The sequence below is a fragment of the Phoca vitulina genome, unplaced genomic scaffold (genome assembly GCF_004348235.1).
Source record: "Phoca vitulina isolate PV1807 unplaced genomic scaffold, GSC_HSeal_1.0 scaffold12, whole genome shotgun sequence".
Classification (NCBI taxonomy): domain Eukaryota; kingdom Metazoa; phylum Chordata; class Mammalia; order Carnivora; family Phocidae; genus Phoca; species Phoca vitulina.
In genome coordinates, this window is record NW_022589715.1 from 3,824,410 (window position 1) to 3,838,804 (window position 14,395).

The 14,395-nt window shown below is 43.2% G+C and overlaps 1 protein-coding gene across 2 annotated transcripts in view; it reads right to left on the reverse strand.

The window, feature by feature from the left end:
• Positions 1-14,395, reverse strand: part of FEZ2 (fasciculation and elongation protein zeta 2) — a 43,214-nt gene that overhangs the window by 3,469 nt on the left and 25,350 nt on the right. Inside the window, exons 6-8 of one of the 2 annotated variants that reach the window (XM_032410286.1) lie at positions 6,918-6,998; positions 4,699-4,774; positions 1,903-1,968 (exon numbers count right to left, since the gene is read on the reverse strand). In XM_032410286.1, the coding sequence (XP_032266177.1) occupies positions 1,903-1,968; positions 4,699-4,774; positions 6,918-6,998 (223 nt within the window). The remainder of the gene's footprint in view (positions 1-1,902; positions 1,969-4,698; positions 4,775-6,917; positions 6,999-14,395) is intronic. The other variant, XM_032410288.1, reaches the window with a different exon arrangement.

Consider the following 14,395-nt stretch of genomic DNA (forward strand, 5'->3'; position numbering starts at 1 on the left):
CTTAGCAGCCAAGCCATGGTCTTTGTTGTTACACAACCATGAGGAAGTCCCACCAAGAAAGCAGAAGGAGAATTTTCCCTTGAGCAGGACCCCCCCGCCAGGCGAACCTTCTAGTGGGCTGGGGACCCACCCCCCAAGGTAGAGGAATCGCTGACTGGCTGTGGAAGAGCCAGATGGGTGGAAGAGCGCATTTTCAGTCACCCCGTGTGCATAACCGCCGTCCATACGTGCCCACGCGACTGAACACCTCTGAGCGTCACCCACGGGCCCACTCACATGCTCGGGCCGCACAGTCACCCCCTGGCTCTGAACCCTAGCTGCTTTTCCACCCAGGCCTCACAAAGCTGCGACAAAGCCACAACACACGCACACAGGCAGCCCGTGAGACGCAGCTCCGGCCTGGCCCGGCTCACAGGCTGGAGCGGGGAGCGCAGAATTAGGTAAGCGCTGCTTCCCGAAGGCACGTGGTAGAGGTTCAGTTACAGGCCTGGGTTTTCAGAGGAAAAACTGCAACGTCATTTGCCCCCGGAGCACTCTGTTCTCTGGGTCATAAAATTCTTCCATGCAGTCAAATGATAAAATAGCCAGAGAATGTTTCAGAAGCTCATTCTATTTCTGGCGTTCATGGTAGTGCCCTAGGGACCCGCTATAATTAAAAATTAAGACATGTTCTTTATGTTCATCTCATTCCTGTTTCACATCTGTAGGAACAAACCTCAGAACAATCCAGCTTTCATACCAATGCTAGCACAACATAAAAGCAAACAAAGGTGTCAGGTATTAAAAAAGAAAATTCAGAATGTAATAGGAAGAAAAAGCCCTCCATCAGAAGAACACAACTTATTTAAAATTTCAATTTATTCTTTTCAAACCCCTACCCCTACCCCTAACCTACTAATGACTGGCTCCACTCCAAGTCTCTTACAGGTGATACTTAATATATCACTCACTTGGAGCTCCCAGTACATTCTGAGGTTCCCTTTTATGAAGCTATGATTAAAGAAAGGTCTCATCTGAGTTACCTAACATATCAGAAATCCCAAACTTCCTATAGTTCAGCCAGCAACTCTTGACGGAGAAGAGAGAGAACCCAAAGGAAAATGTTAGCAGAAGAGGATTGCTCTCAATATTGGATCACACCCTACAGGATGCATTTTGTGATGCTTGGAAAATCCATCACCTGGATAACTGCTGCCTTACAGAAAATAATTTCACTGTATTAGTATTAGTTTTAGTTTAGTATTAGTTTTGCCTATAATTAAATAAGTTCATCAGTTCCCTCTTTATCATCCAAATTTTGATCTTTCCTCATTAACTTCTCAAATGACCTTCCTTTGCCTCATCCCTGTTCCCAACCTGTGATACTGATCTTGCTAAGATTTATGGCTCATTTTTTATTGTCCTAGTTGATGAAAATCCATTCTTTTTCTCCCTCCCCTGCCTGTCCCTTACAACAATCCCTCTCATATTCCCTTTGGGACTCTTCACTGATTTGACTATTCTTTCTTTCATCCATCCTCACGATCTGTCCTTCCCTTTCCATTGTCCCCAAGATGGCAGAGACCACCCTACTCAACCCCTCCCAGTGTCAGTCAACACCTCAGACTCACATAGTTGTGGGAATGTCTCCATAATATTTCCCCCACTGCCTGCCTCCATGCTTACAGCTGAGTTGTGCAACGTATTTCCACCAGCTCAAGACCCCAAATAAGAGTTGAATTTTATATACCATAATTTGTAACATGCATAGCATAAGTAAGCCATGCATCTATCCTCACTCTACACAAATGACATTGATTAAAGTGCGTTTGGGAATTATTTTCTTATCTCTTAGCAAGATGATGCATTCATCGACTCATCAAATCTTTCCAACCATCGCGCACACCACATCCTAACACTCACCTTTCAGTATATAATCGGTTAACAAGCTCGGGACCTTTTCACTGTCCTCTTTCATGGCACGAAGAACTGAAAAATAAAGGTGAGAAAGACAAGGCAACAATTTCAAATTCCCATCGAAGATCTCATTTACACTGTAGCATTAATTAATTATATGGTATAACCCATCCATGCAAATTATTATTTTCTGGATATGGAAATACACCCACAAATGCTCAAGAACGTACTGTGGTTAAGTCCTTACTCAGATGAGAACATTCCTATTGCCCGAGACTCATCTCCCTGATTTAAAACTTCCAAACAGTGGAATCAGGAAAGAGGCATCAGGTTATTTACACAGAGCCTCAGGTCTGTCATCATAAATACTGGAGAGCGAGGTCCCATCGTGAGCACTTCCGTAGGCCCCGGGGAGCAGGATAGCCTCAGTCGGCAGATCTCACAAGCTGGAGAAAGTCTTAGATAAATGACTAGTTAGCTACACTCTCCAAGGAGCATGTCTGTCAGCCTTCTTAGAAATGGGTAAAAGACCAACACAAAGAACAGACCTCACAGAGCAACACCCAGCCAGGCTGCCTCCTTCTAGACTATGAAGGAACCTTGGCGAATTAGCCTCATCCTAAAGGAAATCTTTGACAATTTCATCTCTAAGCAAAGACGAATAGAAAAATCAGCTATTAGAGTGGTTAAAACTCTAGGCCACCCAGGTACACATAAACACATGAATAAACGCTACACTTGCACACTATTCTCCCCAGAGCATACCGGGGAAAATGCCACACTCTTTTCCCCCAGACATAGGACAAAACAACATGGTGTAACTGGCAAGTCAATAAACCTGGGCTTAAACCCTGTCTTTCCCACTTCCTCGTTGTGGGACTTCGAGCTAGTTCCTTAACCGCCCAGTACACCAAGTTCCTCATTTGTAAGATGAGAACCATCATCAGACCAGTCTCAGGCTTGTTATGATTACCAAGTTACTAATTCGGATGTGAAGGGCTTAGAACAGTGCCCCACACAGAATATAGGCTATGTAAGCATTAGCCGTATTTATGAACACAACTAACATTATTCTAATTCTTACTACTATTGCTGTGTGCTTCCAATAGCTTTTATGAGGAAGGCTACATAACCAGAAACGCTACCCCTCCCCCCAGGACGTCTCCTGTGACCAACATCTCCAAGGTGGTGGCCGCAGAGGCTCCAGTTCTCCCCCAGGTTTTTAGGAGATAACCACTTCTTACTTTCAAAGTGAAACTCATACTAACTTGGACATTCATTCACACCCCCTACACACGTTCACTCACCCAGAGATTCCAAATGATGGCCGTCTTCATCTAAGAATCAGCCTGAGGACATTTTGATGTGGGAATTATGATGACTTTGGTTTGGCCAAGTATGTTTGTCCTTGATCTGAGAAGCCGAGGTTTTTCAGTAATTCCTGGCTTCCAAGGCAATATTTATGTCCCCTTCTGAAAGGGCTACTCTGTTCAGTATTTCTGCTTCCCATGATGTTTTAGATTTGTTTCCAGTTCTACATAAAATCACATGCCATAAGCTAGCATTATTAAAAAGTACAGTGGAGTGGGAACTAAGAGACCCAGGCCTGTAATTAACCATTCCCCTGTGTGATCTTGGACACTCTAACGTCATGAGTTCCTCTGGAAAATCAGAAGGCTGGCCAGCCAGTTAATCTCCTCATTCTCTATTTTAGACTGGCTAGCATCACTTGATTTATCCATATTTTGGTATAAAAGGCTTTGAAAGTATTGTTCACCAAAGGAAGGAATAACAACTCCAGGTAGCAGGCAGGCACCTCCCTTGCGCTCATCCCATCCATGCCTCCATATCCCTAAATTCCAAAAGAGCTCTCGTCACCAGTATCCATTCCTGTGATTCCCTCTCACTTGGCTCCCTCTTTAATCAGCAGTTATTACAAATATTTACAGTAGAAAGAACCTAACAGGTCAGCAAATCCAGTCCCTTCAAGGAAGACAAAGCTGACTTACCCCAAATCAAACTTATGTTAATTTATTTACTATAAGGGAAACGTAGCAAATACTTTTATCCTTGTTTTTCATTGTGACCATGAGAAAGTAAGTAACATCCAAGGATATCACTGTAAATAACGGGGATAGAACCAGAATTCATGGCTCATTTATGGCTCTCATAAGAGACAGTCAATGGAATGTATATTTAAGTCTAACAAATTATTTTAAAATGCAAGCCTCCTGAAGGTGGAGTATTTTTGTCTGCTTTGTTCACTAAAGTATCTCAATGTCCAGAACGCAGCCTGGCACAGAATAGGCCTTTTTAATATTTGCTGAGTGACTCTTCTTAAAATAGTACTACCAATTCAAATTCTACCTGTGACTACTACCTTGGATTCAGGGTTCTACATTCCCAAGAAAGGAGAGTGTTTTAGGCCGCATTCTAAATCTTTCCTATTGAGTTACTGACAATCATATTTATAGAAGATCCATGAAGGACCTTATTTATTGATAAATGATATGTTCTTAAACATCCAAGAGATGATGGAGAATCAAGTTACACTTTTTTTCCTCAAAAGTTCAGCTTGTAAATATTTCAAAAAGAAAAAGCACAAAAAATACAAATCAACTCTGGATTTAGTGTCATGTTTGATGTTATAAGCCATCCATGGTTTCATTCTCAATAAATGATGACATCATCCATCATTTACTACCCTAAATTGACAAAGCAAAACAGCAACAACCAACCAAAATCAGTATTTTGAATCAGCAAAAGTAAATACGATAAGAGTTTAATTTCATCTTTGCTCACTTTTTGTTAATATTTGAAGATCTTCAACAGATGGTGGTCCGTTTTTTTTCTCATAAGGAATGACTGTGGTCAAGTACTGCCAAGTCAAAAAAAAAAAAAAAAAAAAGTCACTTAACTCAGAATGACCTTATCTGCAAAATTTTGATACAGTTACTAAAGGTCTATTTTATAACATGAAACATGAGGTATCTTACTATCTCAGCTGGAGCTCATTTTTTTGCCCACCTCTATCTGCTTCATTCAAGCCCAATGTTAACATAAATATCCATTTTTTCATCTTTCAGTTATTGAAAATTTCACAAAAGTAGGTCTGAGGGTGATCTATTCAATTTGTTCATTATTAAAGTCTTATCTAGCATTCTCCTTGTATATTTTCAACATATTTTGGAAATAGTAATTTAAAACTAAAAACGTAGTTGTAACAGTTCTGCATAAACCAAATCATTCCCAACAGCCAAATAATTCTGTTTCAGACCATTTTTTTCTGGTTGAACAAAATGGTCACATGGATAACTTGACAACTTTAAAAACACATACCAGCTTCTTCCAGAAGCTATCTTAGACACACGTACCAATTTTAGAGGTGTATTATTATTATTATTTTAAATTATTTAGGACGTTCAAAGGCATTAAGGGAAAAGAGAAAAGTGAAAGGAGAGAATGGCCTAGTGAATAATAAAAATTCACATCTGATACTGAGACAAACAGTCTCGTTCACCACTGTAAAGGCTCACAAGTATCAGATTTATGGCCTATTAAGTATGTCCCATGAAAGCAGAATCTAAAAATTATTGTCCAGATGTTCCTATTCTGACCACTCCACCAACAACTACCTAGTTCAGTGTGGTTTGCATGTGCTCATCTGGAGATCTACTGTCTTCTACTCAGAATCTTTTAAGACCCACCCATTACTTAGTCCTTGCTCTAAATCTCTGCTCTATTCCTAACCCTCCGTGAGTGATTTCACCCTTGGGTGACCTCATAATCAAAAGACAAGGTAAAATGGTTTAACAGGAACTGGCTCCTTAGGTACAGAAAAGTAGGAAAAGTGAATTATTCCATGTGTAAGAAACAATTCCCACCATCTTTTTGGTGTAGACTTCTCCAAGGTGATACCCAATTGTAGCACTGAATGTTTCTCTGTGAAGGAAGCCGGAAACAAGCCCCCTGGGGCTTCACAACAGCGTGAGCGGCAGGCAAGCTGGCCTCTGAGAGCATCAGGAAGCAGCGCCAGCCCCACCCCACCCCCAGCGCACTAGCCAGCTACGCTCTCTGGCCCACTGGTATGTGTGGGTCAGTCCGGAAGCCATTATGCCATCCTGTGAGTTTGAGAGAGGTAGAGGTGCCAGAATAAAAAAAAAAAAAAATTAGACCATCCCTTCATGGAGCTGGAAATGTCTGTGTGAAGGATTATTTAATATTGATTCTTGCCCTTCTTGCCCTTCTACGCTCAAATGCTTTCTTTTGATAAACTGCCAAAAGCTACATTCTGCACACTTTCTAAGTCTTAAGAGCTATACTGAAAAGTTTTCTTTGTGAAGTGAAAATTTCAAATTGTGAAAAGTAATTTTAAGCACACTCATTAATGTAGATGTGTTTCCTGTGTTCATGATCCTCCTTAAATCACTATACAAAAATGTTAATATAAAACAAATTACTACACATTTGACTGTGTACTTCTATCCATGTATAATTTTATATAAATCATGTCGCATGCCTCACTTGGCAGAGAGTGAGTTGGCTAACTACATGATACACCTTAAAAACACTTGAATTTCATTTAAAAGGAGGTAAGATATATATACTCTTACTGACATGTTTGACCTAGAACTCCTGTCAAAAAGACACCGACATCAGCTTTCTTCCCCCCGCAAAATATCTTGTTTCTCAAACTTTTAGAATTAGCATAGTATATTCTAGTTTAGTTATATATTCTATACATGCAACTCATTATGTCAGTGCAATTTGTTTAAAGGTAGTAGAAAATGGAGTTCTAAAACATGTATTAAGAATGCATTTAGTCTTTTGTTCAATTTGAAAAATGCTTTTGCCTAAAGGGAATTGTATGCATTATCGAGACTATAAAAATGATGAACTTTCACTTCTCTCTTTTAAGCAACAGTCTTAGTAAATTAGTAAAACTGCCAGCTTTCACAGGACCTTCACTTACACAGGAAATGAAAAAGCAGAGAATGAGGAAAATAAGGATAACCCAGCACCTGTTTCTCTCCACCTGAATTTCCAAAGGTGTGGCGGAGGCCATTCTGAATGACATTTGAGATCCCTTCCATGCTGAAGCGCTAAAGGCAGCAATATACGGCCCGGAAGAAAAGGACAGAGAAAGAAGTTCAAAGACTATTAGTAAGAATGCACCACCATGATTTATGTGCCCAAGAAACAAGCAGTTAGAAAATGCCACTACTCATTCAGATAAAGCAGACAAAATCATGCTGTTTTTAAACAGTTTTTGCTTCCATTCCCTTGCAAGTCAAATGCAAAAACAATTGCTTTTACGCTACTATATTCATGAAGACTTTCCTCACCTTGGCTGATAAATAAATTTGCTCTAATGTAAATATCCTAAGTTGTACACATCTTTGTCTTAGGCAAAATTTACCGCGTAACTTTTAAGATACCTCTTGATATTGTTTACCTACATTGTATCAAAAGTCTGAAAACTTAATACTAACAGTATGCATATTTTCAGCCTAAGTGTGCATATTTCTACCGCAAGTTTGGAGAAACATGAACATAACATTTGGCAAATGCGAATGCTGTTCCTTGGAGAGCTGAGGACGGCTTCCCACTCGCTCTGCGGGCCACCTGCCACGTGCCTTGGTGCAGAAAACTCGAACTGCAAGAGCACATATGCTTCCTGGAGAGCACAGTGGATCCCATGTGCCAGCAGGCCCCGCACACTTCTGCAGAGACTTTCCCGCTGTTTCTAGGAAACAATTCTAGCTTCTTCCCCCAGCAACCTCTAAGGCTTCCGAGAACTCACTGTACTCTAAAGGGAATAGTTTTTCCCTCAACTACTTATCTTGATTTGTACCCAGTCTGCAATGCCGTCAGACTGGGGAAAAGAGGCCAGCGGCACCCCTCTGGCTGCTGAGTCAAAGGCCGGAGATGGATTCTTAGGGCGTGACTAATTAAGGAGGAAGGCATCCCGGAACGGGAGTTCAGTCCCCATTGACCAGATGGGTCCTCTCTCTGGATTTTACAGAGGAAAGTTGAAACAGTAAACACATCTGAGGAGTCAATATAACGAGTATTTACCAGGCCCCATGGAACAGAAGAGGAAAGCAAGGCAATGGTCTCTGCTTTCAAGAACGTATGGTTTAGCCCAGTGGTTCTCAAAGTGTGGCCCAGGAACCCCCCGCCAGGAGGTCCCTGAGACACTCTTAGGGTTCATGAGCTCAAAATTATTTTCTCAGAAATACGAAGGCATGATTTGTCTTTTTCACTTTCATTCTTTCATGACTTATAGTGAAATATTCCAAATGCCAGGCTGAATGTAGAAGCAGATTTGAGACTCTAGCTCTCTTGAATTAAGCCAGGTATTAACAAGATTAACAAAAATGCACAGGAATGCCACTGTTTCTCACTGAATTTTTGAAATTAGAGTTATTTTTCGTAAAAATATGCTATTTGTGTAAACATTAATGAATTTCTTATTGGTATTTTTAAATGAATTAGTAAATTTTTAAAAATTTTATCCTATAATGGAGTAATTATCCATCAATATGACTTATGTAAACAAAAGTTCTTTGGGGTCTTCAATGAATTTTAAGAGTGTAAAGAAGTCCTAACAACAAAAAGCTGAGAAACACCAAGAAGTTTCATCTTTGAAGGAGCTAAATGCCTCTTTATCAGTCATGTACTCAGTGGTATTATCGAAAATCTGAGTACCAAATGTTACCATCTTTGGAGAACATATACAACCACGCCTCTCCTCCTAAATGGTCCCTCCCCACAGAGCCCTTCCCAGACTGCATGCCATTTTGTTCTGGCAAGAATGAAATGTCTGGTCTGGTCACCTTGACTGAATATGCTTCACTTGGGCTGACAGCATAACCATATTCCCTTTGATGGAGCAGGCTAGTTTTAAAGGAAAACCTACACATAAGTATTCTGTAGATTTTTGTACTTTGTGGCTTTTTCATATGCTATCACATAATTTGTTCACATTTCTAAGCAGACTATCAAGAGATGAACTTAGGCACCAGAGGCTAGAGCCATTTTTTAAACTCTACCAAACGTACTTCCTCTCAAAAGCAACAAAGAGAAAAACACTTCATTCTCTATGTCACCTGACTCCATTATCTCCAGGCACATTGAAGCTAGACACTGTCAAACAAGGTGAAGAGTTTTAGCATCCATGCATCAGGAGACTGAGGGATCCTTTACATCTGGGCAGCACGTTCTTAAAAACACTAGCTGTACCTCCCCAGTTCGAAACCTAATGTCTGTCACGGCAAAAACATAAAGAAGAAGACAGATGCACATTCTTAAACTCCTGGGTCCGGCTGTAACCTAGGGCTCGTTATGAAACGTGCAGCCGTGGCTCTGCTGAGCCGCCACAGCGCTGGTCGCCCGACGACTCCTGAAAGATGGCTGTCCCGCAACCACAGCGCCAGGCGGGCTGGAAGGAGGTGGAAGCACGGCCAGGTGAAGCCACAGCAACCCGGAAAAGCACAAAGCACACGGCTAGGAGCTGATCCCAGCGAGACAAGTAAAGGAACTCTCCCTAGAGCCGTGCCCCGGGGCTGAGGGGGGCTGAGGGGGGCTGAGGGGGGCTGAGAGGGGCTGAGCCCGGAGCGGGGGCCGGTGGCCCCCGCGGCGGCCTGGGCAGGGAAGCAAGGTGGCTGGCACCGTGCTACTGCCTCCCGCCCCAGCGGGAAAAGGACAGCACAGCAAAATCTCAAGGTTCACAGAGAGACGTCGGAGCCCATCCCTCCCCCAGCGCCCCGGCGGCCATCAATCCCCACCGCCAGCCAGGAATCACAGCGCCGCCCTGTCCTGCCCTCGCTGCATTTTCAAAGTCTTCCTCCGGCCCGCTCTGTCTCAGGGGCAACTTTAAATTCTCCAGCCCTCAACCAAGTTCCTTTCCCCAGGGTTTCCTCAAACAGCTCTTCCCGGGTCACTTCTCTGATGCTGAGGTCCAGGGACACTTTTCAGATCCCGCTGAGACCCCCGGTAAGCGCTCCACCTGTGCCCCTGGCCCTGGCTTCCGCCTGCCCCTCGGGCTGCCCCTTCCCAGAGGTGCCCCTTTCTCTGCTCGCCTCTCATATACCGGTGTCCCCCGGGGGGGTCTGTCCCTACTGTTTTTCTCATGCACGCTCTCTGAACGGTCCCACCCCGCCGTCTTTCTCTTCTGCTGCCACCAATGTACAGCTCCACTTTGCTAAGATCAGGAAAGGGCTGAGAACCGAGCCTGGCACTGAGGAAGGGCCCAGGACACGTCAGCCAGCTTTACTGCACCGACCCCCTGAGTGTCACTTGCGTGTTCAATGGCCTCTCGGCCATCTGCACCTGAATATTGCTAAAACTCATCATATCCAAACCTGAACTCATCTTCCTCTCTCCCAGCAGAAATAAAAGTTTTGTTTCTTTTTTAATCCTATTCCTCTTGAGCACTCTCTACCTTTCTCATGCATGTATCCACTCTTTCAAAAAACAGGAGCCAGATATCACAGGTCTTAGCGACTCCGAGCGAGCACACCAGCCAAGCCCCTCCTCCCCTGATGCCCTGACATTCCAGCAGAAGCGGGGCCAAGAGTCAAACAAGTAACGCCCCAGCTGATAGCTGCAACACGGCAATAAAAATCGGGACGCCTATTTTGTATCGGGAGGTCAGAGAAAAGCTCTCTGAGGAGGTGACATCTGAGCTGCAACACGAAGTAAACACCCTCCCCGATGAGCTACAAAGGACCATGGACAAGAGAGATCCCCTCAGAGAGCAAAACCAAAAGCAGCCAAACCGGCCAACCCAGGAGTTCCGTCCGCAGCCAGTGCGCAGGGGTCCTGTTGGCCTCCCCGGCGGTGGTGAAACAGGAGCTGCCGAGCAGTCCCACTCTCCCCTCCTTCCCATAAGCAGTTTTTACTGCGGCGGAGCAAGGATGTTCTTGCTCCACCCTGGTGGGCGGATGTGCTAACATGGCAGGCTTAACCTTGGCATCATAGAGGCTACATCCAGAGCGGACGGGAAAAGCAGGTAACCCCCCAAAGATGCCGGGCTGGAGGCTCCACGCGGTTGCTGTTAACAAGACCTGTGCATCTCCCTTTGGGGAGGGGGCACATGTGTTCTACCTATGCTTGCCCAAGTCAGGAATCAGTGACCGGACCCTTCATCTTCTCTTCCCTGCTGCCCTACCAAGAGATTCCACCTCTTTCATAACTCTGAAATTCAACCATTTTCCCGGCCCTACTGTAACTTTGTGGCTCATTTCTTACCTGAATGAGTGCCTCTGAGTCAACGTCTCTCTAGTTGCCCCCTTCCAATTAGTTCTCCTTGAAACACTGAATTTATCCTCCCAAAAGACAAATCTGCCCAGGTAATGATCCACTTAAAACCTCTTTTTTGGTTTCCTACAGCCTTTACGTAACGACCAAACGCCTTAGCATGGCATACAAAGCTACCCACTTCCCAGCTTCTACTCTGCTACTTCCTCACCCTCTTCTTGAGTGACTTTCTCTCTCGCCTTCAGCTTGTCTCTCAACTTCTAGGCATAGTGAACCACCTACAGGGCCCCAGATGCGCCTGTCACCTCCAGATGGCTGCCCCCACCATGCCCTCTGCTTGGTAGGCCTGTCCCTTCTTCTTCTTGTCCTCCAGATTCAACTCAGCCTTCCCAGACCCCTAAACCAAACTAGGGGCAATAGCAACTTATCCACACCTCCATCACGAGACGGAGCCAGGCACAGAACACACCAAGCACATGGGAGCTGCTTTGAATACAGCAATTATCACTGTGCACCTAGTTTTCTCGACCTCGACAGTACTGCCATGTGCAGTCAGACGGCTGTTTGTTGTGGGGGCAGGCCCGTGCCGTGTGGTGTGCTGAACGGCATCACTGGCCTCTCCTGGGAATGCCGCTAGCCCTGCCCAACACCTCATCCACTTGTGACAAGGACAAATGTGTTTGGACATTGCCTAAAATCATACGGGGGGGCAAAACTGGCCTGGCTGAGAATCACTGCATAAAGTACACTGCATGGTTTGTCAGCTGGACCCCCACGTAGCACACCCCGCACGCTGGGATTTACTCTGCATCCTTAATACTCATGCCTGACACGTAATTAGAGATCAACATATGTCTATCTCATAATAGTAAAAAAAAAAAAAGATAATCCAGATTTTTTTAAAAGTGGGGATGAGGCACAATATCTAAAGAAAAACAGCAGAGAAAGAAAAAAGAAAGTTTGGGTTAAATTTTTTTTTTTTAGGGAGAGAGAGAGCTGGGGCGGTGGGTAGGGGGAGCAAAGTAAGAGGGAAAGAGAGAATCTCAAGCAGGTTCCACACCCAGCACAGAGCATGACAAGAGGCTCGATCTCACAACCCTGAGATCATGACCTAAGCCAAAATCAAGAGTAGGACACTTAACCAACTGAGCCACCCAGGTGCCCCAGTTTGGGTTAATTTTTTAATAAATTTAACTAAGTTCTCACAATCGTTAAGGGAAGAAATAATGTCAGACACTTCTTTCGTGTGCCAACAAAGCACAAACCCATCCTCAGCACGCAGGAGGCATTCGATGGATAGTCGCTGGCTGAAATTAGAAAATTCTGTAGCAATTATTACCCATACCAGTGAAATACTTTCAGATTTGGCGATGGAACTAGGAATCACACCTTAGTCAGAAGTATTTGGAATCAGAAAATTTTCCAAGAGTCAACTGGGATAGAAAAATACTGAAATAGAAAGCAGGGCTCCGAGCTCTCTCCCAGCCTTGCCACCAACGTCTGACTAGGGAGCAGTCACTAAACCCACACATGCCTGTTTCCACACCAGTGAAACAGGGGATGAAGTGATATCATTTGTAAAGGTCTCTTATTAGTAAAGCGTATGAATCTATGAACTATCTCAACCGATATTATCCATGGTTTCTTTAAGAAGGCAAATCAAAACACACACACACACACACACACACACCAGTATGGGACTGCGAGGTCACATAAGGTTATAATGTAAGTGCTCTAGAAGGACAAAACTGCACAGCCAAATGACACATTCAGAGTTATCTACCCCAATGGCATTTATAGATGTCTGCTAAGCCACAGTTTAACACTTATAAGACCAGAGCCCAAGAGTGTTAGCACCTGGGGTAACCATATTGAGAAGAGACAAATTTTTTCTCTGACTTGTTTAGGAAAGAAATTTTTTTTTTTAAAGAGCTAAAAAGCAAAAATAATCTGAAGGTGAACAGAAGACAGATGACATGACAAGATACAAAGTTATTTGTCAAAGAAGTCAATGATGAAGTTCTGAAAAAGACCGCTGAAGAACCCGGTCTAGGAAGTCAGTGTGAAATTAATAAAGTAAGATAAATAATCTTGTTGACAATGTTTGTAAAACAATGGAGTGACTAAGAAATACAAAACCTCTAGGATAACAAAAGAGTAGCACGCAGAAGATCAATGAACTAGAAGGATCAAGGAAAGGAAAGACCAGGCAGGACAAGGAAGAAATAGGAAAAGAGCTCCAAGAGCACACAATAGGTGGTTTCACAACGCCCCTATAAATTCCATAAAACAATACCCCTTCTGGAAGGCAAAATGAACTTTAAAAAGATAAAACCTCAGAGACAGATTAAATTTACTTTTCAGTAAACGTCAGCTCATTTAGAAACACTACATTTATGACCTTGAGAGCAGACATGGTGTGATTAGGTGCTTCTGGTACTGAACTGGGCCAGAGGGAAGATGTTGTCTATGCTTAAATTTTATTCAGGGGGCAGAGGGAGGAGGAAGAGAAGAAGAGAAGCATTTCTTTGTTGAACATTTCTCACGGTAAAAATACTACAGACCTGTCAAAGCACTTTCAGAAGTCTCGCGGTTAGGAATGCTCGATGAAATAAAGGATATTAAGGATTTCTTACTTTAATTTAGCTTAATTAAAATAAACAACTGCAATATTAAGTACGTCAGAAAACCTAATCCTGCCTCCATTTAATCTACCATTTCTAAATTTGAAGGATCCAAATGTTCAAATGCAAAGTGAAGAGCTAGTAAAGATTCTGGGGGTCTAAAATTATTTTGTAATCTATCCGTCTGTTTTCCACCGTATCTTTACAAAGGAGTTAATAGCTCTGTAAAATGCCCTTCTCAGAATGGAATTTTTGATATGAGCCCATTTATAAGCAGGAAAATGATTAAGCATTACAGTATTTACTTTATTGTTTCCCCCACTGCTGACAAAGTGCCAAAGTAACAGTGAGGATGGGGGAAGAAGTTTAGTCAATCCGGGGCTCCAGTCGCATGATTTACGATGAGAATACTCACAGCTACCTCAGGACCATTTCCTTCCCTGGCGTGAGTAGGTATTTAAGTCTCAAAATCAGCCATTCTCTAGAATCTTTTCCCATACAAAACCAGGAGCAAAGTATAAACAAGATACAGGAGATTAAAAACAAAAATTAGAAAAATCTGAAAGAAGAGGGAAAGGAGCCAAGATCTCCAAGGCCACAGACAAAACACC